General features: G+C 35.6%; 1 protein-coding gene across 1 annotated transcript; it reads left to right on the top strand.

The window, feature by feature from the left end:
• Positions 1-382: 382 nt before the first annotated feature.
• LOC129753208 (ionotropic receptor 75a-like) lies at positions 383-14,401 on the top strand. Its single transcript, XM_055749006.1, has 7 exons — positions 383-522; positions 579-1,078; positions 1,143-1,270; positions 1,333-1,506; positions 13,330-13,556; positions 13,621-13,832; positions 13,895-14,401. Exons 2-7 carry the CDS (start codon positions 683-685, stop codon positions 14,399-14,401), a joined length of 1,644 nt encoding a protein of 547 aa, XP_055604981.1. The 5' UTR covers positions 383-522; positions 579-682.
• Positions 14,402-22,146: the final 7,745 nt, after the last annotated feature.

Here is a 22,146-nt window from a genome sequence, read left to right as displayed (position 1 = left end):
ATAATAAATTTAAAAGCAATAAAAATAATTTTTCAGGTTCCAGAGAGTCTTCTAGAATTTAAATTTTATGATTTATTATCTATATCATCATCATAATTTATTATCAATAAATGACATGGAGCTCAATTTGTTGATACAACATCGAATGCTCGAAAGGTGAATCCTTTCACAGAAATCGTCATTAGTAATATGGATAAATAGCTCCACATATTATCCTAATTTATCCGTCAAAAATAAATACCTTAATGCCCGTAATCAAACTCCTGCTAGAACTAATGTTAGGCAAATGACCTCGAGGGCTGTTTTCTCCTTATATTAATGCCATTTACGGAATAAAACGTCAATATTTAAACTAACTGCACCGGATGACGATGTACTCGGCCAAGCTTTCGTTTGGAATCTATGGCTTTTGGCTTGTTTGCCACGGATTGGCCGTTCCAAATGTTAACCTTTTGCGAGATTATCTGAGATGGAAACATTTGAGTTTGATTAATGTTTTCCATTGCTTGGAACAGAGAGATGGTGAGTTTTGTTTTTTGTTGTTGTGAGTTTTCAAGCAAATAATGGATTTGGTTTAGATCTGCTATCGCTTGCTAGAATTTTGGAAAATTTGTTCCAACGACAGGTTCACTACCATGACATTTCCAGTTTTAATGGCTCCAGCTGGAACCATTTGCATACAATGCGGCACGATTACATCAATGTGGGATCAACGGTTGATCTGAGTTGTCCAAAAGTTGGAACATTTTTCGATGTCATTTCGGAAATGGAATATTTCAATGCATCTCACAGTTGGTTGATGTTTGGGGAGGGCTCTCTGGAGCCACTCTCCTGTTTGCTCGATAAGCAGAATTTTAATGTAGATGCCAAAGTAACATTGGTGGCACCGGATGAGGTGGATCGAAAGCTATACAATGTTTACGATGTTTATAGTGTGATGAGGAAGCGTGGGACCAAATTGAATATAACGCTGATGGGTTACTGGAAACTGGAAGATGGGCTTCGAATTGTTGTGAATGAAACCGAATACGAACGGCGAGTTGATTTCGGGGGGATTTGGTTGAAAGGTGTTGTATCGGTAAGATATTTTTTTAACTCCAAATTTTGAATACAAGATTAATTTGACGGACATAATTTTACAGGACCTCCATCAAGCAAACCACACAAGTTTAGTGGATCATTTGCTTAGTCGAGACACAGTCACTGGTTATGCGCTTCATCGCTATGGATACATCATGTGGCAATTTGTGATGAAGAAACACAACTTTACGTAATGAAAAAAAAAATGTGGATGTGATTATTTTCATTATTATTTCCTTAATAAATTTTTAGACTGAAGTTAATTCGAACACCATCGTGGGGTATGACGAATACGGATGGACATTCTCACGAAGGAATGATTGGTCAGCTGGCAGCGCACGAAGTCGATGTTTGCGTCAATGCTTTGGCGTACAAAAAGGAACGGATTGAGACGTTTGATTACACCGTCACCGTTGGTATGTCAAAGTGAGTATCATTTATGATTAACTATCTCAAGCTGTTGGCAATGCAAGACTTTAAAACGTCAAAAACTGAACTTTTTGTTAAAAATTCATTGTCAACTTTATCCGGGAGTCCAATCCGTTTCCAGGGTCATTCTTCCCTACAGGCTACCGAAGCTTGACTCGATGTTAAAGTTTTTCATATGGCATTGATATTTTTAAAAATCAAGCTTCGACAAGGACGGTAAAAAAGGGCAGGGCAGTGGCTTATTAATTGACAAACTCTTAAAACTAAGAACTGTAGAACAATAAATATTAGACCGCGGCAAGCTTTTTATGAAAATTTCAAATTCTTGAATTTATACACCTCCCATAACTTTTTTTGGTTGTTTTTGATTCTAGAATCTGAATTAGTGCAACGAATTTTAATTTTGTATGGAAATTTGTAAGGGAAAACAAAATTTTTCATTCAAAAATCGCCATAGATATACCTACTGGAAGTTCCAAAAAATATATCTTTGGATGAAAATATTCCTTGATTTTTGCAGTACAATTCATGTGCAGTACTTGCACCCCAGAATAGATATTCGATGTTTACAAAATTTTTTGTTCATAATTTTTTTTAAATATTTGCTTATTTGAAGCTGTGTAACCACAGGATGAAATTAAAAAATCTCAAAAACTGCTTTGCATAGCTAGAGAATTGATTTATATAACCTTTGCAAAAACATTTCATGAAATTATTAAAGCTCTAGCAAGCAAAGTCTCACATTTTCAAATACTTTTCAACTAACTGAATGCAATGCTCAGCGAAGGACCAACAGTGATGTCAGTTGAATTTATTGTTTGTCATTGCCAAAAAATATGCGCCCATTAAATACCTAATAACTTTTTTGTGTAATAAGATACGAAGTTACGGTCTTAGACAAAGCTGTCAAAGGAAAATTTCCCTCTGTGAATTAATAAATTTGCACAAAACCCATAAGCAGACTCGGTCCCACAGAAACAAAATTGATGTTGATTTTTCAGTACAAAATATTCAATTTTCCCATACAAACAAAAATGTTCAAATTTACTCATGTAAACGTTACTTAAAAATTCTGCAAAAAATCATGGATAAGTTTTGAACGAAAACGATTAATTTTAGACCCCAGGAATTAACATTGATTTCTTTAAGATTTCAAATTTATATCTTGAAGTTTTAACATTGAAACTTTAGTTTTGGTATGGATATTCTAAAGATTTGGAATTGTTATGTTGAATATTTAATTTTTATATATATTGACGATTTTACCTAGACAGCATTGGGGGGTGGTTGGGGTGTGGTGACTGACTTTAACCAATGATTTTTTGATCAACAATGCACGAATACAAACAAATTTTAAATATATTATGTTTGTAACTATATGATTAATCATTTTGAAGTACTTTTACATTAATAGTTTTTGTATAAAATCGTGACATTAGAAAATTGGTCCTTAAGCAAAAAGGTAAACTTAATAATCTTTGAATTTGTTTACGAGTCTGGTAGGACATACTTAATTGATATGAGCATAAAAAATGTTTTTAGGAGAGCCTTCCATTTGAAAAAAAGCTTATACTCAAATCAAACGAGCCCAGTCTTCCAAACTATTTTACAAATTCAAAGACTTTGAACTTCGATTAAAATAAATCTTTTAAAAAAAGTGAAAGTTAAAAATCATCAGATTTTCGGATCAAATTTGAATGGGGAAAACTTCAAACAAATTAATGCTTTTAGTTTGCAATTTAAATTGTTTAAAAAAAAAACTTGAATATAAACACATTTCTGACCAAAGAGCACTGACTGACCGCATATTTTCGCATCCTGCTAATTTGCTCCATTAATTGGAAAATTCACATGTTATGAATCGAATAATGAAACCTCATTCTACAAAATTTAACACGTTAATCAAATAAATTAAATTAGCAGTTTTTTGTCTATTGGTTTCTGAAATATAAAATGCCGAATTTTGGTGTTCTTTATGCGTTAATAATATTAAACAATATACCGATAAACTATAGAACTTTGTTAAGATTTTTGTTTTGATGAAGATCAAGTTCATGTTTCTTTAACAGCAAATATTTTTCATAAAGAATAAATTCTCTAATAAAAATCCTGTTGATGATTTTTTTTTTGATAAAATGTGTATTTTTCGATTAAAACAAAAAAGTGAAATTCTACTTTTTATTTGTGATCATGATCTTTTGAATTCCTCAACCTTTTCTGTTGATTATAAAATTTATTTACAAGCTAAAACTTTTTCTGAATTTGAATCTGAATTCTAAATCTGATTTCTGAATCTGAGTTCAAAAATTGCGCTTTTAATCTGTATCTGAATTTCCATACGATTTCTGAAATGTACAAAAAATAAAATTTACGAATCTTATACCAGATCAGAATTTTATGGCCAAGTTTTTGAGCCCTATTTCCTGAATTTATTAATTAAATTCTGTTGTTCAGGTTTGATCTAAATTTACTATTTCAATTATTTATTTTAAATCTGTATTGTGAATCTGAATTAAAATATGAATTTCAAATGATCTGAATCTAACTTTTCAATATTGGATTGTCATATTGAAGCTTTAAATGTTTTAATTTTGTGTAGAATGAAGTTTAAGAACTTCGAATTTGAATACAAAACAAAATTTATTTTTTTCATATTCGGAATTGCATATGATTTTGAAAAACATGATTCAAATTTGATATGAAATGCAAAACAAAATTTAAACCAGGACTTCAAAGCAGCTTTTCATTTCTAATTTCTTATGATTATTCGAACTGAAAATCAAGAATCCTGAACTGAATACACAATCCGAAATTTCGAGATATGAATACAATTTTGGTGATAGGAGTTATAGAATCAAAACCTCCGAAATAGGTTTTATTTAATTTAAAATTTAATATTCAGACCTGAATTTCTATTAACATATGAGAAAATTTTGAAAAAGTGTAGCAGAATTTTGAGCTTGGGGTGGATTTTTGAGGTTTGGGCATAAGTTTTTAGTCTAGATTGTTATTCTTGATTAACCTTACCTTTTTATCATAATTTGATTCTGAATTTAATATTTTGAGTGTAGAGTATAATACCTTTGGAGTATAATTACCTGGTTTGGAGCTTATATCTTTGAACGTGCAAATCTCAAAGACTTTGTATAATTATTTTAAAGATTTATTCAATAACATTGAGATATTGAAGATTTGTCAATAGTGTCTTGAAGATTGACTAAGTATTCATTATTTGAAATAATCGAGATGTTTTGTTGATATTTTGAACATTGGTTTATGGTTTTTAATCTTGTATTTGTATCTTGTATATACCTACTTGATTTATTAAATTTCGGTATTGTCATGTTGAGTAGAAAGAGTCGATTTGGAGCCATTTTTGAATTTCTCAAACGCTGGGATCTTAAAAGCTTCGTTTTGGTTCGAAACTCATCCATGATTTTTAGCAGAACGTTTACATGAGAATTTTTTTACTCTCTTTTTTGATAGGAGTTTAACCCGTTAGGGTCATTCTTCCTCGATTCGATTGGTTGGTGAACCCATTAGGGTCATGCTTCGTGGAAGTCCTCTATATTTTGTAGATTAAAGAGAAAATTTTAACTGTAATGCTTGTATGAGAAAATTGAATACTTTGTTTTAAAAATCAACATCATATTTGTCTCTTCTCTGGAAACGAGCCTGATAATGTTTTTCTGCCAATTTCTAAATTATTTAAAGGAAGTTTTCCTCTGAACAATTTTGGAGCATGATCTCAAATCGGCTCAGTCTAATGTTGAGGTTATATTTAGACTTACCAGATGTTTTTCCAAAAAAGCGGGACATTTTGAGAAAAAAAGCGGGACACAGCCGAAAAAAGCGGGACATTTTAAAAATTCATTCGAAAAAGTCATGAAATGTACATATGTACACTAAGGTGTCCCAAAATTGCATTACTTCTGGGAATCTGGGGGCTCACCCTCCAAATGGTAGATTAGGATGTGCCGAACAAACTTTTGTATGGGGCCGACTAAAAAAAATCATGTTTAGAGGTTCCGCAAGCGCGATCTTTAAAAAAAAGTCCATTTTCAAAAGATTTGATTTTAAATAAATTCCAAAAATTTTCATAAAATTGCTATATTAAATATTTTTTTAATTTTGTTTGAGTTAAAAACTACACGTAAAAAATACAAAATGAACCAAATTTGTATCAAAATGTAAAACTAGCAAGCTATTTTCAAGAAAAAAAAATGTTGGTCCAAAAATTTTGAATTAAACTGACCAAAATGTGTACCAAGCGTAGAATATTTTTGATACCAATGCCATCAAAAGATGCGGATTTTTGGGCACTTAAACTTTGCTCAACAAAACATGTGGTTTGTATCAACGTGTGAACAGCTATTCACGATTTAATGCTTAACAAAAATAACAATTTAGGATATTTTTTATTTAATTTATCAAATTTGTCTTAATAAATACCTACTTTAAAATCAAAATACTTGCAAAAAAAGACTTTGATGGTTTAAAGGAGTCATCAGAAGGCCATATGCCATATGGCCATATGGCCATATGAGTAGAATCGGACAACATGAAAGGGTTGCACTGAATCTAAAGTGTGAAAGGGATTCTGAGACATAGTGTTTTAAAGAAGCATAAAAAACTGGTTTTTCATCATGCATTTTTGTCTTTATCAATCGATTGCTTGGTTATGTAAGTTTTATTAAAATTTCAATTAAGACTAACATTTCACCTGAAGACTGCAACTCGATTGGACTTAAAACAAAAAAGTTATGGCTGTTCAAAGATTGTATTTTGGTTACAAATTGTCCTGTAAAACTCAATGAGTAAAAAGTACTCATTGTGTATTAAACGACAATTTGCCACAAAAATATAATCTTGGAACAGCCATAACTTTTTTGTTTTAAGTCCAATCGAGTTGCAGTCTTCAGGTGAAATGTTAGTCTTAATTGAAATTTTAATAAAATCTTCATTATCAAGCAATCGATTGATAAAGACAAAAATGCATGATGAAAAACCAGTTTTTTATGCTTCTTTAAAACACTATGTCTCAGAATCCCTTTCACACTTTAGATTCAGTGCAACCCTTTCATGTTGTCCGATTCTACTCATATGGCCATATGGCCATATGGCATATGGCCTTCTGATGACTCCTTTAAACCATCAAAGTCTTTTTTTGCAAGTATTTTGATTTTAAAGTAGGTATTTATTAAGACAAATTTGATAAATTAAATAAAAAATATCCTAAATTGTTATTTTTGTTAAGCATTAAATCGTGAATAGCTGTTCACACGTTGATACAAACCTTATGTTTTGTTCAGCAAAGTTTAAGTGCTCAAAAATCCGCATCTTTTGATGGCATTGGTATCAAAAATATTCTACGCTTGGTACACATTTTGGTCAGTTGAATTCAAAATTTTTGAACCAAAAATTTTTTTTTCATTGAAAATAGCTTGCTAGTTTTACATTTTGATACAAATTTGGTTCATTTTGTATTTTTTACGTGTAGTTTTTAACTCAAACAAAATTAAAAAAATATAAAATATATAAATTTTATGAAAATTTTTGGACCCAGAATTTATTTAAAATCAAATCTTTTGAAAGTGGACTTTTTTTTTAAAGATCGCGCTTGCGGAACCTCTAAACATGATTTTTTTTAGTCAGCTCCATACAAAAGTTTGTTCTGCACATTCTAATCTACAATTTGGAGGGTGAGCCCCCAGATTCCCAGAAGTAATGCAATTTTGGGACACCCTAATGTACACACACATAAATATGTTTTTTTGTCTACTCTCAAAGTGCGGTGCTTTTTTACTTGAGTATAAAGTTCTATTAATCAATAATGGAGGCATAGTTCAGTTGATAAAACATCTGCTTTCCGGGTCAATGTCTATGCTTTCGAATCCAGGCGTAAACATCGAACAAATTTGAAGCTTTTCAATGCCCTTCCGTAAGGGAAAAAAATGCGAATGACACAAAGACGATAAAACAACATTGATTGAAACAACAATTAAATAAAAAAAATTTAAATGTCAGCTATACAAGCGGTTTTTTTTATTTAAAAAATGTCAATATTTTCTTGATTTTTACAATACTTGCGATTGAATGTCATGACAAAATGAATTTTTAATTTATATGTACAATGTAGATATTCACTGATTTTTTTTATGGAATGTTCTTAAGCTTGGAATTTCTGGTCTGTGAAAAGAGTTTCATATTATATACAGAATAATTTGTTATTACTGTAAAAGCCAAATAAGCTTTGTTTGAAGATTGGGAAGATTTCAAAATTATAAAAATCAAATTAACCATCTTCCAGAATCCGTTTTAGTGCGAAATCAGAGTGTCATTTTCAGTAACCTGTCACAAACATTATCCAAAATGATTTCTTTTTGATAATTTTTCGAAATATTGAAAAGCTATAAGTTTCACCATGTAGCAAATAGTTATTTAGTCAATAAGTTGCAAAAATTGGTTTTTTCAACACGAGTCATTAACTTATTTAATGAGATTTGCCGAATCGAATAATTACGTCGAGTGCTAAAAAAATCGAGTTTTGCAATGAGTTTCACATTTTTATGGAAATTCGCAAAATTAATTTACTTACCAACAAGAAGAGCATCTCAACAAATAACAACATGTGGCCGACTATGCCAACAACTTTAAATTTATGATCAAGTAGGTCGTGGAGTGTACTTTTCGAAACTGAATTCAGCAAGGCTGATAAATTTCAGTCTATTTCGTTTAACCCGACCAACGTCTAGTAGTCAATGCTATCGACAGAATTTCAAAGTCATCTACGAGTTGAATGACCAAGCTACAATGTCGGTCAGGCAGCAATGTCAATGTTGAATGACATTTTTGCACTCCACTCACACCATACATACGATCATCTTTCAATTTAATTTTCTGGCTGTTATGGGAGGGACTTTACTTAATAAGTTGCGCAACAGTTGAAAAAATGTAGCTGTTGGCCGTAAGAAGAAAAAAGTCGTAGCAATCATGATGTCGTTCATTCACCATGGTCATGACATTGTAAGCACATGTCGTTGATCAATAATCAGTATCGCATGACATAGACATGCAAAGCAGTATCAAAGTCGGCTGACATTGGCTGTCTGACACTGATAATTTGCAGCTCTGGAATTCAGTGCTGCAATGTAGAACTTTTCGATACTGTTTTCAGTGTCCAAATGTTCAATTTTCAACATTAAATTGCATAAACGGTATTTTGAATAAAAAAATGCTTTTTAACATTCATTTACATACGATTTCTACCAGTTTTAAAAATAGAAAAATAATATGAGTCATATGGCGTATCACAATATGACACTGTCACATACTGAAATGGAGCTTGAAATTATTAGGAATTGCATAGAAAAATTTAAAGATAATTTCCAAAGAAATATGGGAACACATTTTATTTGTGTGATGTGCAGTTTTGATAAAGCAAAATAAATCAAACGTAGGCTAAGCTTTTTTTTAATTGAAAACTCATCTGAAAAAAAAGCGGGACATTTCGAGTAAAAAGCGGGACAGCGGGACATTTACCAAAAAAAAAGCGGGACATGTACCGCTTTTGCGGGACGGATGGCAACCCTAGGTTATATTGGAGATTCTGCTGGTTCATGACCAGTCTAAATGACTGGTTAAATTCACAGCTCTATAACATCGAAACAAGATAGAATATTAGCGCTCGCTTTTGGTTTAATTTGCAATCTACATTAAAAATGATGAGCCCTTGGTGTTCCGTAGTGTGATAGTCATTAAAAAATTATTGATTTTCAAAGCAAAGTCAGGAAGGATTGTGAAAAAAGTTCTCGTATTAACAAAGTTCATCAACATTGTCAAGATTCGTGAAAGTTATGTTAAATTTAATACATGTCCGCTGAGTCCATTCAAGTGATTTGAGTAATTTTAGGGGATAAATATCAATAAGGTATACTAAACGGTATGAGTAAAATAGTAACGAATTGTCGCTATATGTCTTCAGGAATTTTCATGATTTAATATTTTAAGTCGTAAGTAATTAAACTGAAAAATTTAAAAAGGAAATTCAAAATAGGTGCACGAAATGATTGTTGTTTTATTATATTGAAGGATCGCCTGATAACCCCAACACTTAATTCATGCTATCTAAGCTATCTTAGAAGTTCGGAAGATGGTCAAATATTGGCTGGAATAATAGCAAATGCAGTTTTTAGAAAATTAATTTTTGGTGTCCTATTTTTTATATGACATTTTCGCTCAAACAATGCATTAATAAAAAAAAATTTTTTTTTGAATTTTTGAAAACTATTTGATTATTAATTTTTAAGTTTTTTTTACATAAATAATTTTTCTGATGAATAGAATTTTTTGAAAATACATGCTAAAATTTTTGAAATTATCATAAGCATTTGTATAAAGAACCCTTAAGTAAAAAAAAGGAAACTTACTTTCATCAATGGTTGAAATCTTAATATTTGCATCAAAATCTGTTGAACTTAGCTCAAGATAACCGGAAATTTTCGTCACGTATCCGTGCCGCGCAAATCCAGGCTAATTTATTTAAAATCTGGCGAAATTCGGACATTCTATTTCCAATTTTTCAAACAAAACTCCGAACAATATCTGGAAAATTTTACAAAAATCCAGGAATTCAACAAAAATGAAGAATGAAAAACAATCGAATCATTTTTTTTTTCAATCTAAAAACATAATCAAAATTTGAATCGTATTTCAGGCTCCCAAAAATCGTATATGTTTATTTTTATAAATCTAGCTTGAAAAATTCCATTTTTAAGTGACAAAATTTAAAATTATAATGGCGAAATTTAAAATTTTCCGTTTGATTTTCCAAAAAAAGTGAATAAATTGGCACAAAATCAGAAGATTTTCAACAAAATTTGGGCAACCAGACCTGACCAAATCTTTTCCAATTTTGTTTAGTTAACATTCGAACAAGTTCAGGTAAAACCCGGTAATCTGAACAGCTTAAGATTGCTAATTTGATTTGAGCTTACAATATTTTTTAAAGAAAGGTTTTTATTTCGAAAAAAAAAATTCTGAAAATTCATCTAATTTTCAAAAGTAAAAGTGAAAGATAAAAAATTTGCGATTCAAATCGTTTTCATGCAAACTCGATTCAGATCAAATATTTTAGCTTGAAATTTGGTTCTTGAAATAACTGCAATATTTATAATGTTTTACAATACGCAAAACCATATGGAATTCCCTGCAATTTTTTAAGAGAGTATACATTTATCTTTAACATCAATTACCTTTAATTAAAAATCAATTTTTGTGAATGGCTTTTTAAAAATAAGTTTTTCATAAGACAAAACTTGCGAAATGAACTCAAATTGTACTTTATTTTTCTCCTTTTCAGCTAAATTGTGCAAACGAACTGACTTTGGTTAAATTTTATAATCGAACTTACAATTGGAAAGATGAACCTGCGATCTCTTGCAATTTTAATTCCTTATCGAAATGATAATCTTGATCATTTTATTTTGATAGTGGATCTCATTAATCTGAATCTAAATTTTAAACCTAAATTCAAAATTTTAATTTTCAATCTGTTTCGGGATTCCAATAGGTTTTCTGAAATGAACATGAAAACGGTTTCTGAAATTGGAATTATGAGCCAAGAATTGAAATCAGTTTCAGAGCCCTCAATCATGAACCCATAATTATCATTCAGATGTTTTGGATTTCAATGATTATTCTTTATTTAAATTACGTATTTCTAATCCGACTTGCAAATTTATGAACATCGAATCTGAATATGAAACAAAAACTCAGCATGATTTCTAAGTTTTTTTTTTCCATATTCGAAAAACTATTAAATAATTGTTAAAAATGGGTATGAGTTTCGAAAAACATGAATCAATTTTTGAAGAAAATATAAAACAAAATTTAAACGACGATTTCAAACAACGCTTTCCATTTCAGTTTTGAATGATGATTTGAACTGAAAATCAAGAATCCTGAATTGGACACAATCCGAAATATGAATACACAAATACAATTTAGATTTTGATAATAAGGAACCAGAATCTCTGAAATAAGTCACATCTTATTTGAAATTGATTATTCAGGAATGAATTCCTCTCAATAATTGAGGAAATTTTGAAAAACTGTAGCGAAATTCTGAACCGGGGATTAGTTTTCGAGGTTCTGACATCAGTTTTGAGTAAAGATCAAAATTTGATTAGGAATAAAAAATTTTGAGTGTAGAGTTGAATACCTTGCTTGCTTTTGATGGACCCTCATGGGGGGGGGGGGGGGGAGTTAACCCCCAAACCCCCCTCCCCCCGTTCCTACGGCCATGTATTCAGATATATTACGATTTTGGTTTAGAGCTTCGGTTTTGAAGTATCTACAATATAAATAATATTAAACAACAAACCAATAAAATATAGGTATTTTCATCTGAATTTTCATTAACCTGAAGATTGTATACAAGTTATTTTAAAAACAAATTTTATAAACAAATTATGAGTCTCTGATATTTCAAGGCTGGATCACTATTATGAAACTTTTTTAACTTTTAATTCTGCATAAGAATTAAGAGTAAGAATTTCAAATAAAAATATTAAAACTGGTCTCTTATTTTAAATGTTTTGATGACTTTTGATGAGTGAATGATGAGTTTCGAACATGGAAAAAATATATCTAATTTTAGCTTTAAATTCAAAACCAAGATTCGAAACAGGATACAGATTCCACAATCCGATCACAGGTAAAAATTGGAACCATTACATTGGAAAAGATTCAAACCTAAGCTTACCAGATATTTTTCGCACGTATTCGGGCGAGCCAAATCCGGGCTATTTTTATCTTAAAATCTTGCAAAATCCAGGCCTTTGATTTCAAAATTTACAACCCAAAATCTGGGCAATATTCAGCCAAATTTGAGAATTCTTCAAAATCAAGAAGAAAAAGACTCAAACATTGTTTTTTTTTCATCGATACACATCAGTCAGTTTATTAGAATAAAATTGCTCAAAAAATTGTGCAAATAAAATGAAAACATTCGGGCAAAATCTGGGCAATCTTAGTGAGTCTATCCTTATCGAAAATTCGATATTCGTGAATAACTTTTGATAGTCATTTTACTGTACAGTCTTTAAATATCAACAAGTGAAATTTTTTTTTGAAAAACTGTAGTAGTATTGTGGACCTGGGATAACATTTCGAGGTTTTGGCCTTAGTTCTGGGTGGAGATTGTTCCTTTTGAATCACTTTAGTCGTTCATCAAAATTTGAATAAGAATTGAACATTTTTCTACCCCCTCATGGAAGGGAGGGGAGGTGGTTGATGTGAGTTTAAATGTCAGCTGTTTATTAACAGGGGTATATATTTTGGCATTGAAAATCAATTAATTCAACTAAAATCACTGCTGATGCCTAGCAAGGTATTGTTCGAAAAGTATTTATGCAATAACTTGCTAGGCACAAGCAGTGATGTCAGTTAAAATGATTGCCTTTCAATACAAATACATACCCCTATTCAACAGCTAATAACTAGTTTGCCTAATAGGATACGAAGTTCAGGTTTTAAACAAAGTTGTTTAGCGGAAAATTTCCTTTAGTTCCTTAAAGTAGAAATTTACTCATTTAAACGTTACTTAAAAAAAACTTCGAAAGTGTAGGGAAGAATACCACGAAATGATAAACTCCTGGCAAAAACAAAAAACTTCGAAAATTCATGAATGGGGTTTGAACCAAACCGAGTCTTTTAAGACCCCAGGGTTTGAGAAATTCGAAAATTACCTCTAATTGATTAAGTCTAATATCACAAGCCAAAAGAGCATTTGATCTCAGTTTTATTTATATCTTTCAGGCGCCTATTCGTGTTCCGACATCCACGGTTCGGCCAGAGTCGAAATGTGTTTCTGCAACCATTCCGGGTGGAGCTTTGGATGGCCCTCACGGCACTGAGCCTGCTTTCGGCCGCCCTCCTGTACGGAACTTGCTATGCCGAATCTCTACAGGCCCCCCACGACAAGGAAATTCGCGACAATCGTTCACAATCGTTGCTGAACGTTTTGGGCATTTTATGTCAACAAGGTAAGTGTCCATTAAAAACTTTCATTTCCGAAAAGAAGGTTCTTAACTCGTTTTGATTTTGCAGGATTTCTGACAAGAACATTGTTCAACTCTACTCGAATCAACCTGTTCAGTATGCTGCTGTTTTCGTTTTTGATTTATCAATTTTACTCAACATACATCGTCGGATACCTACTAATAATTCCGCCGAAATTCATGACCCTGTTGGAACATCTTCTTCAAAGTAATTTGAAAATTCTGATTGAGGACATCGCCTACAATATTGACTATCTCAATGTAAGCAAATGCGACTATTTCTTACAACAATCAAATAGGCACGAACTTTTTTTTGTTTACAGAGGACAACTGATCCCGTCGCTGTAGAACTCTACCAGAAGAAGATATTGAACGGAGAACGTAACTTCCTGAACGTGACGGAAGGAATCGAGCGTATCAAAGAGGGCGGAAGTGCGTTCCTGTTTGACACCGCCTACGGATATCCGCTGATTTCACAGACATTTACCGATCACGAAATATGTGACCTGCAGGAGATCTATCTGTACCCAATTCGGCCGGTTCATCTGCCACTGGTAAAGGGTAGCCCCTTTAAGGAAATGTTTCGGATAACAATGCGCAAGGTGGTCGAAACTTCCGTGGCTCAGTATCAGCAGAAGTTTTTCTTCACCGAACGGCCCAAGTGCTCCCGTAGTGATTTGGAAACGACGCCGGTCATTCTGGAACACGTGGCATCGCTTTTTTTGACGTTACTTTATAGCATTTTGGCCAGCGGGGCTATTCTGATGGCTGAAATTGGATTAAGGTTGGTAAAGAAGCGTTTCAAGGAGATATCTGTCAAAGTTGACTAAATGTGTATAATTAACGAAACTTAGTTTGATCTCATGAATAAAATAAATGTACATTTTTTCCTCAATGATGAAAGAAAAAAAAGTTGAAGAGGTTGTGCAACACACGACCGTGAAGTTGTCGTAGAATTACGACAAGAAAAGTTCAAATCGTTAATTTCTGTCAAATTCTGCCGATAAAAAAAATCATGAAAATTTAAAAAAAATCGAAAACAGTGGTGAATTATACATTCATGTTTTATTCATCTTTCAAAACTGCTCATTATTAAATAATAAAATCTATCAAACAATAAAATAGAAAGCAATGATAACAACTTTTTTCTTTGCTTTTCTTTTTCTTATCATGTTTTGCCCTAGAATGTGAGAGAATCCGTACCAAGTTCTTCTGAAACATTTTCATGTAGCTTTCGCTTTGCGCTATGCGAGAAAATTTTGAACGAAATGCAACACATTAACGGAGTAGGCTGATGTTGGATGGTTTCACTTGTTTCCTTCCTAGCTGGTTGCTTTACAAGCAACGACCATACACGAAAGAAGCTTTAATGTAAATGAAGGGAAAATGTTACGGTAGTTATATTTATGCCTTTTTACATCCGGGCTTTTCGTATTGTTGCGGTCAATGGAGGCGGGGCTTATTCGATGAGAAAAAAATGACAAAACTGAATTTTTCGATAATCGAGCCAGCAGTCCTGTATCAGATGAAGGCAGGGAAGGTTTTATTTAGAAAGCCCAAGCAATTAATCATTAGCAGTCCTTGGTATTGAAATTATGTTTGATATTTACCTTAATGATTGATTTCGACAATTTATTAAGCTTGCTTTCACTTACTTTTTCAACCTTCAACATCCTAGGTTGCGTGTGAAAAATGGGCGAATGTATGTGCGAACAATTGAATCAAGTGCGCATAAAAATTACGTGTGGAAAATATATGAAAATAAACAGTTCATCTGATATGTGTTTGATGATGTGTGTTAGTATCAAACGCTATTGGTGTTGTTATGACATTTAAATACAAATTGACGTGAATGACTTGTTTAAAGATGTCATGTCAACCTGACATCATATGACAAGTCAACATGACATGTCAATATGTGTCCGCCGCTTGTCGTCAGCACCGCCTCTGCTGCTTGCCACTGATCTAATCTGCAAATTGATATCTGCGTTGGATTACCACTGGTGAGGTCCAAACGCAGATCGAAGCAGCAGCAGTAGAACTTTCCTACACAACGGGCAAACAGAAACTGATACCAACTCGCTTTTTTTTTTTTTTTTTTTTTTTTTTTTAATTTATTTGGTCCTTAGGATTTTAACACCTGGATGTCATTCATCCCTCTCTAAACTTTAAAGTAAAATTACAATTTATCAAATAATTTTGTTGATTTTAAAAATTTGATCATTTTGTTCTCCTCTTCTGGATCGTTGGATAGTGCGGTGCGCAGGTCGTGATTAATCCCATTCAGTGTTCGTTCTTGGTCGTAGCAGGGGCAGTTGATGATGAGATGTTTTACTGTAATTGTCACATTACAGGATGGGCACATGGGGGGCTCGTCCTTGTCCATGAGGTATCCATGGGTAATTCGAGTGTGTCCGATTCTGAGGCGTGTAAGAGCTCTTCGCTCCCAGTAGGATTTTCTGTCGGTCCAGGGTAGGGTGGTATTTTTTATTTCCCGCAATTTTGATGTTGTATTTCTCAGCCATTTTATTTCCCATCGGTTTCGAACGGCGTCCTTGATCCATTTCGTCGCATCCGGGTGTGGGACGTCAGAATTTGGAGGAAGGACCATGCAGCCTCGTGAGGCGAGATGATCAGCTGCTTCGTTGCCAGGGATTTCGGAGTGCCCCGGGATCCAGCAAAGCGTTGCGTTTCTTTCCAATGCCAGTCTGATGATGTCGTCTATCCATGGATGGTTTCTGTTGTTTGAGGCCACTGCCGTAAGTACGCTCAAGGAATCCGAAAAAATAACAGAAGGGTTAGTTGGATGGCAACATTTTTCAAGGGCAACGACGAGGGCGTGTGCCTCGGCGCTGTAAACGGAGCAGATTTCGGGGAGCGGAAGACTCTCTCTGTAGTTCTCGTTGAAAACACCGCACCCAACCTGGCCATTCGGGCTTTTGGATCCGTCGGTGTAAATCTTCCGGTGTGTGGAGTATTTTCGGTTGACCAATTCGAAGAAGTACGGTAGGATCCTTGTACTTCCATCGCCGGCTCGAACTTTCTTCCGCAAGCTAAGGTCAACTTTGGGGAGAGGGGGATTCCAGCTGGGGATTTTTGGATTGGGACGTAGGCTGATGGGAGGAAGTGGAAGGGGACAGGGAAAACTGGTATTGAGGAGTTCTTGGGATCTAAGAATAAATGGCGCGCTAGGTGAACGATTGTGAGATAGCCAGCGGATTGCTTTTGTGGAGAGGGTTTGTAAGGCAACGTGTTCAAATGGTAAAAGGCCACTCTCTATCATTAGTGACTCGATAGGACTTGACCTGAATGCAGAACTAATGGTACGAACGCCTTGGTTGTATAGAGGTGTTAGCATTTCAAGAACCCTACTTCCTCCACGGCTGTAGATGTTTATTCCGTATAGAATAGATGGAAGGAGCCACTGGTTTAGGAAACGAAAAAGGATAGGACGAGAGGCATTGCCACAGTTGTGGCTGATGATTTGGAGTATGTTGAGTTTGTTTTTACAATTTTTACGAACCACATTGGCATGGGTTGTAAATCTTAGTTTGTCGTCAATGTGTACACCAAGGATACGGGTGGAACGAACTATTGCAATGTTGTTATTGTTCATGGTTAGGGGGGGTAGCTTAGAGAGTTTTCTTCTATTGGGGCCAAGGTGGAGGAGTTTCGATTTATTGGCCGAAAAAGAGAAGCCTGCGCTGGGTGCCCATTTGGCAATTGAGTCCACAGCAATTTGGAGTTTGCGACGGGCTAGCCTGGGAAAGGCAGCTTCAGCGGTTATTAATATGTCGTCAGCAAAGACTAATATATTTGTATTAGGGGGGATACATGTAAAGACGGTTTGCATTGCGATAAGGAAGAGTGTGGGGGAGATTACCGACCCTTGTGGTACACCATCGTTGATGATTTTGTGGGTGGAGTACTTTCCATCGAGAAAAACTCGAAAGCGACGGTTCTGCAGGAAACTTTTTATATAATTGCCCAGGTGTCCAACTATTCCCCAGTTCAGCAGTGTTTCAAGGATCAATTTACGGCTCACTCGATCGAATGCTTTCGAGAGATCGAGCGAGAGACATTCGATGTGCATATTTCTCTGAGTTGCATCTTCGAGAATTTGTTCTAGGCAGGAGAGATGGTCATCGGTGCTAAGCCCTGGACGGAATGCAAACTGTCGAGGGTCTAGTAGGTTTTTGGATTCTAGAACATACAGTAGTCGTCGGTTAATCATTTTTTCCAGGAGTTTACCCATACAATCTAATAGCGTTATGGGACGATAATTTTCTAATAGATGGAGATTTTGCTTTGGTTTCGGAATTGGGATGACTAGACCTTCCTTCCACCGGTCGGGAATCGCTCCTGTCTTCCAGATTTCGTTGAATAGGCCGAGGAGATGGAGTTTGCCAATAAGGGGTAGGTATTTTAGTAGCGGATAGTTTATGCCGTCGGGTCCAGCTGATAGACCTTTCATTTTACTAAGAGCTGTCTCGAATTCCGCCAAACTAAAGTCGTCATTGTATCCTTGATGGTCATTGGTGTCGAATGATATATCAAAAGCAGCGTTGGTACTTCCGGGAGGACAACTAACAGACTGAAAAGTGTTACCAAAAGCTTCTGCAAGACATTTAGGATCGTTGCTGAACTTGTTGTTAAGAAGAATGTGAAATTGGCTACGACGATTTTCCCCATTCAGACGTTTCAATTTGTTCCACAGTTTGGAAGAGGGAGTTTCCGGTTGAATTTCGTCTAGGAAATCATTCCAGCTCTTTTCTTTGGCTGATTTAACAGCAGCCCGAGCGGATGATCGTGCGATTTTGAACTCTGCTAAGGCTTCGTTATTTTCGTGGGTCATCATTGGGAATTCGGCGCAGGGCACGCAATTTCTTTCGACGCAACTTGACGGCGTTTTTCACTTCAGGGCCCCACCAAGGGACGGATGTTTTCCCCGGTACCCACTGGTTTGAGGGATTGACATGACAGCTGATTTAGTTATTAAATCGGTGAAGGAGTCAACGTTGGTGGGTGGGCAAGTTTGAATATTATTCTCAATTCCGATTTGATAGGTGGTCCAGTCGGCTTCTTGTAGTTTCCAGCGGGGGCGAGCGGTGATTTGTGGTGTTGATCCTTCGATAGTTATGTGGATGGGGAGATGATCGCTACCACAGTCATCTTCGATGGTGTACCAGTTGAATCTAGGACATAATACCCAGGAGACAAGGGTAAGATCGAGAGCAGAGGTGTTCCCAGAGGAGGGGTCAATACGTGTGGGGCTACAGTTGTTCAAGATTGTTAGATTATTCGAAATGATAAAGTCCTCAAGGAACAAACCTTTACGACAAGAGTGGGAGCTTCCCCATAGGGTAGAGTGGGCGTTAAGGTCTCCCATGATAATTACGGGGGGAGGTAGTTGTTGGTAAATAGTTTCAAGACCATCAGTAAAATCTTGATAGCTGATTGAGGGGGAGCAATAGAGAGATACAACAGTGATTTCGAGTGGGGATTCAAGACGGGCGCATATACTATTAAACGGGGATGAGAGTGGTATTAATTTGTAGGGAAGGCCAGTTTTTATTGCAAGACCAGCGCCTTGGCCAGATGGGTCTATTATGGTTGTGTATCCTTTTATTTGATTTGATAGTTTGGATGAGTGTAGAGTTTCCTGGAGGGCAAGCATTGTGGGTTGATACTTGGCTGTTAAGAGTTCAATTTCAAGAGATCGTGCTTTCAATCCACGGAGGTTCCATTGGATTGCGAAGTTGATTTTATTTTTCCTAGCAGGGGTTCGTGGGTGAGGGGAGGGGTTTGGGGAGTTTATTGGTTGGGTGAATGTAGCCATTTCAATTAAAAGGAGGAAAAGATTGGTGTGACTTACCGCTGCTGGAATTTGGGAAGTGTTGGGACGTGTTGACCTTGCCTGAGTTGGGTGGATTTGGTTGGTTGTCCTGGGAGCGTTGAATAGGGTGCTTTACTGGGTTTCGTTCTCGCATTTTCTTTGAAGGGTTCTTTTTCTTTTCCGTGATGGCCACAGAACTTTTTTCACTGCTGGTTTGGGACTCCTCGGAAGAAGCATTTCTGGTACGCTTGGGGGTGGTAAGGTGGGTGGCGGAAGACCGAGTGGTGGTCATACTGGTGTCACTAGCGGTTTCGTCGTCGTCACTGGTTTGTTTTTCTTGGGCTTTTTTGGTGTACATGGCCAGTTGTGCGGTCAGGAGAGCTACCTGTTTTCGAAGTTGGAGGATTTCTAGTTCCTGATTAGAGATGTTCCGTTCTTTGTTCAGCCGTTGTTGGAGACTACTGGAAGCGGTCTGACGGTTCCGGAGTTCTTTTGTGGCTTCTCGGTGGGAAATTCCAGCGTCGGTTCGGATTTTGATAATATCCTGCTCTTCCTTGAAAACAGGACACATACGGCTGTTGGTTGGATGATCGTTCTGGCAATTTACGCAATGGGGTTCGTTCTCGCAGGAGGCATGGACTTCCTTCTCACCACAGGTCATACAGATAGGATCCTGTTTGCAGTTTTTCTTGGTGTGGCCAAACGTGCCACATTGCAGGCACAGCATTGGGCGGGAATAGTAGGGCCGGGTTGGCGTTTGGATGTAACCGAATCGAACAAATCGGGGCACAACAGTTCCTTGTATGGTGAGTACCATGGTGTGGGTGGGTGTAATTTTGCCATCCACCTTCCTCTGGAAGCGGTAAACGTCGATGATTCCTTGGCTTGAAAGATCCTTGGTTAGTAGCTCGTTGCTTGCGCCTTCCACCTCCCGGCAAGTCACAACACATTTGCAAGTGTTGAGTGTCGGATGATGGGTGATGGTGACAGGAGTGGAATCGATGAGATGGTTCATTTTAAGCAATTTTTCCACTTGCTGAGCCGATCGTACCTTCAGCAAGTAGGCGTTTCCGTTTTCTGATGGGTTTCCTCCGATAATTTTTCCGACTGCTTGTTCGATGGACTTAGAGATGATGAATGGGTATGTTGGGAGCTTTGCGGGTGCAACAGGCTTGAGCTGGAGAAACTGAACAGCACCATTTTCATCTTTCGGGTCCATCCATTCCGGAATTCTTCTCGCATTTGGATTTGGTGGATGGGGTGCTTGACCCCATGGTGGGGGATCTTCCCCCATGACGACAGAACTGGCAACTTGTTTGGAACAAGCACCAGAAGCAATGCCACAGTTGATTATAAAAATCCCTTCGATTGGATGTCCGTGTTAGAGGCTACTATCGTACTTTTGACTCACGTACAGACTAGGTAGAAAACACGTCCGGTCGTGTCGACGGTTCGATGGGAACTCATACCAACTCGCAAGGCGACCCTTCGTTTTTATACATTTCGTTGACAGGGAAAATCAAAACCCATCAAGGGGCGGGGCGTCGGTGTTTTTTTTCATTTTTGACCAGCCAATCCATGACGAGTAGAGATGATATGTCTTTCAAAAAGGATGTCTTTGAGTTGGAACGTTTTCGTGACGCGAGATTCGTTTGGGAATTTCGATTTGTCCCCCTATAGTGTTGCCGTAAGACGTAATTCTACGTCAAAAGCAAATGTTGTAAACAGATTCTAAACAAACATACCTACTCAAAAACCAAAGTTGCAAAGTTGAATTTTATTCTAAGAAAATCTGAGAAATTGCTAATTGACAAAAGGTTCGAAAAACAGCTTTCTTTGAAAATTCGTAAAACATTTTGTGTTTCGTATTTTGAAAATCTAAAGGTGCAAAAATGAACCAATTTACTTCAAATTGTCTACCCTCTTTTCAAAATGTATAGGGTATGACTTAAACAATTTTGACGGTTCATGGATTGAAAAATACAGTTTTACACCACTTTTTTGCATTTTTTGTGGGCATGATCTTAAAAAATTTCAAAAAAAAAATGGTTATAGGCAACGTACAGTTTCTAACTTCAGCTTTCTTAGTACTGAGTGAAATTGTTTTTGAGCATTCCATAGCTGATCTACAGTAAGGTTACCAGATTGCCCGGTTTTATCCGTGTTTGCCCGGATATATAACACACAATTTGCGAAAAGTCAGGTCCGGCCCGGAATTTGCCCGGATTCAATCACTTTATTTGCAAAAACAAGCAGAAACAAAACTTTTTTTTTATTTATACGTCCAATTCGGAATTTTCTGAGCAGTTTTCATACAAATAATCTTGAGTTTTTTGGAAGCCTAAAATACGATATTGAATAAATGATGAAAAAATTTTCGAGTTTTTTTTTCTTGATTTTTGTTGAGTAATTTCTGGGTTTTAAATCCGGCCCGTATAGGTGCTGAATAAATTCTGGCAACCTTAATCTACAGTCTTTTTTCCGAGGCATGTTTTAAAGGATTTTTTTTTCTTAGATTTTGAATATAAGAAGTGAAATGTAGTAGGTGGATAATGTTTGAAAAGCATGTTTGAGTTATATCACGAGGTTACCAAAACTATAAATTTCTAAAAATCAGTCAGGAAAGTTTTTTTCTGGGCTTTCAGGGTGCGTCCATAATAAAGTAATGATGCCAAATTATAGATTTCAAGAATTCATTGAAGGTCCCCAGAGATTTTTTTATTTGGATGCACTCGAATA

The sequence above is a fragment of the Uranotaenia lowii genome, chromosome 3 (genome assembly GCF_029784155.1).
Source record: "Uranotaenia lowii strain MFRU-FL chromosome 3, ASM2978415v1, whole genome shotgun sequence".
In the NCBI taxonomy this organism is placed as follows: domain Eukaryota; kingdom Metazoa; phylum Arthropoda; class Insecta; order Diptera; family Culicidae; genus Uranotaenia; species Uranotaenia lowii.
Note: the sequence above shows the minus strand (reverse complement) of the source record. Positions and strands in the feature narration are given on the sequence as shown.

What these genes read in the sequence shown, in the direction of transcription:
- LOC129753208 (XM_055749006.1), top strand. Translation starts at nt 683, where the DNA reads ATGCGGCACGATTACATCAATGTGGGATCAACGGTTGATCTGAGTTGT. An exon ending in ATGAAGAAACACAACTTTAC is followed by an intron (nt 1,271 to 1,332) that starts GTAATGAAAAAA and finishes ATAAATTTTTAG; the next exon opens with ACTGAAGTTAATTCGAACAC. An exon ending in GGGCATTTTATGTCAACAAG is followed by an intron (nt 13,557 to 13,620) that starts GTAAGTGTCCAT and finishes TTGATTTTGCAG; the next exon opens with GATTTCTGACAAGAACATTG.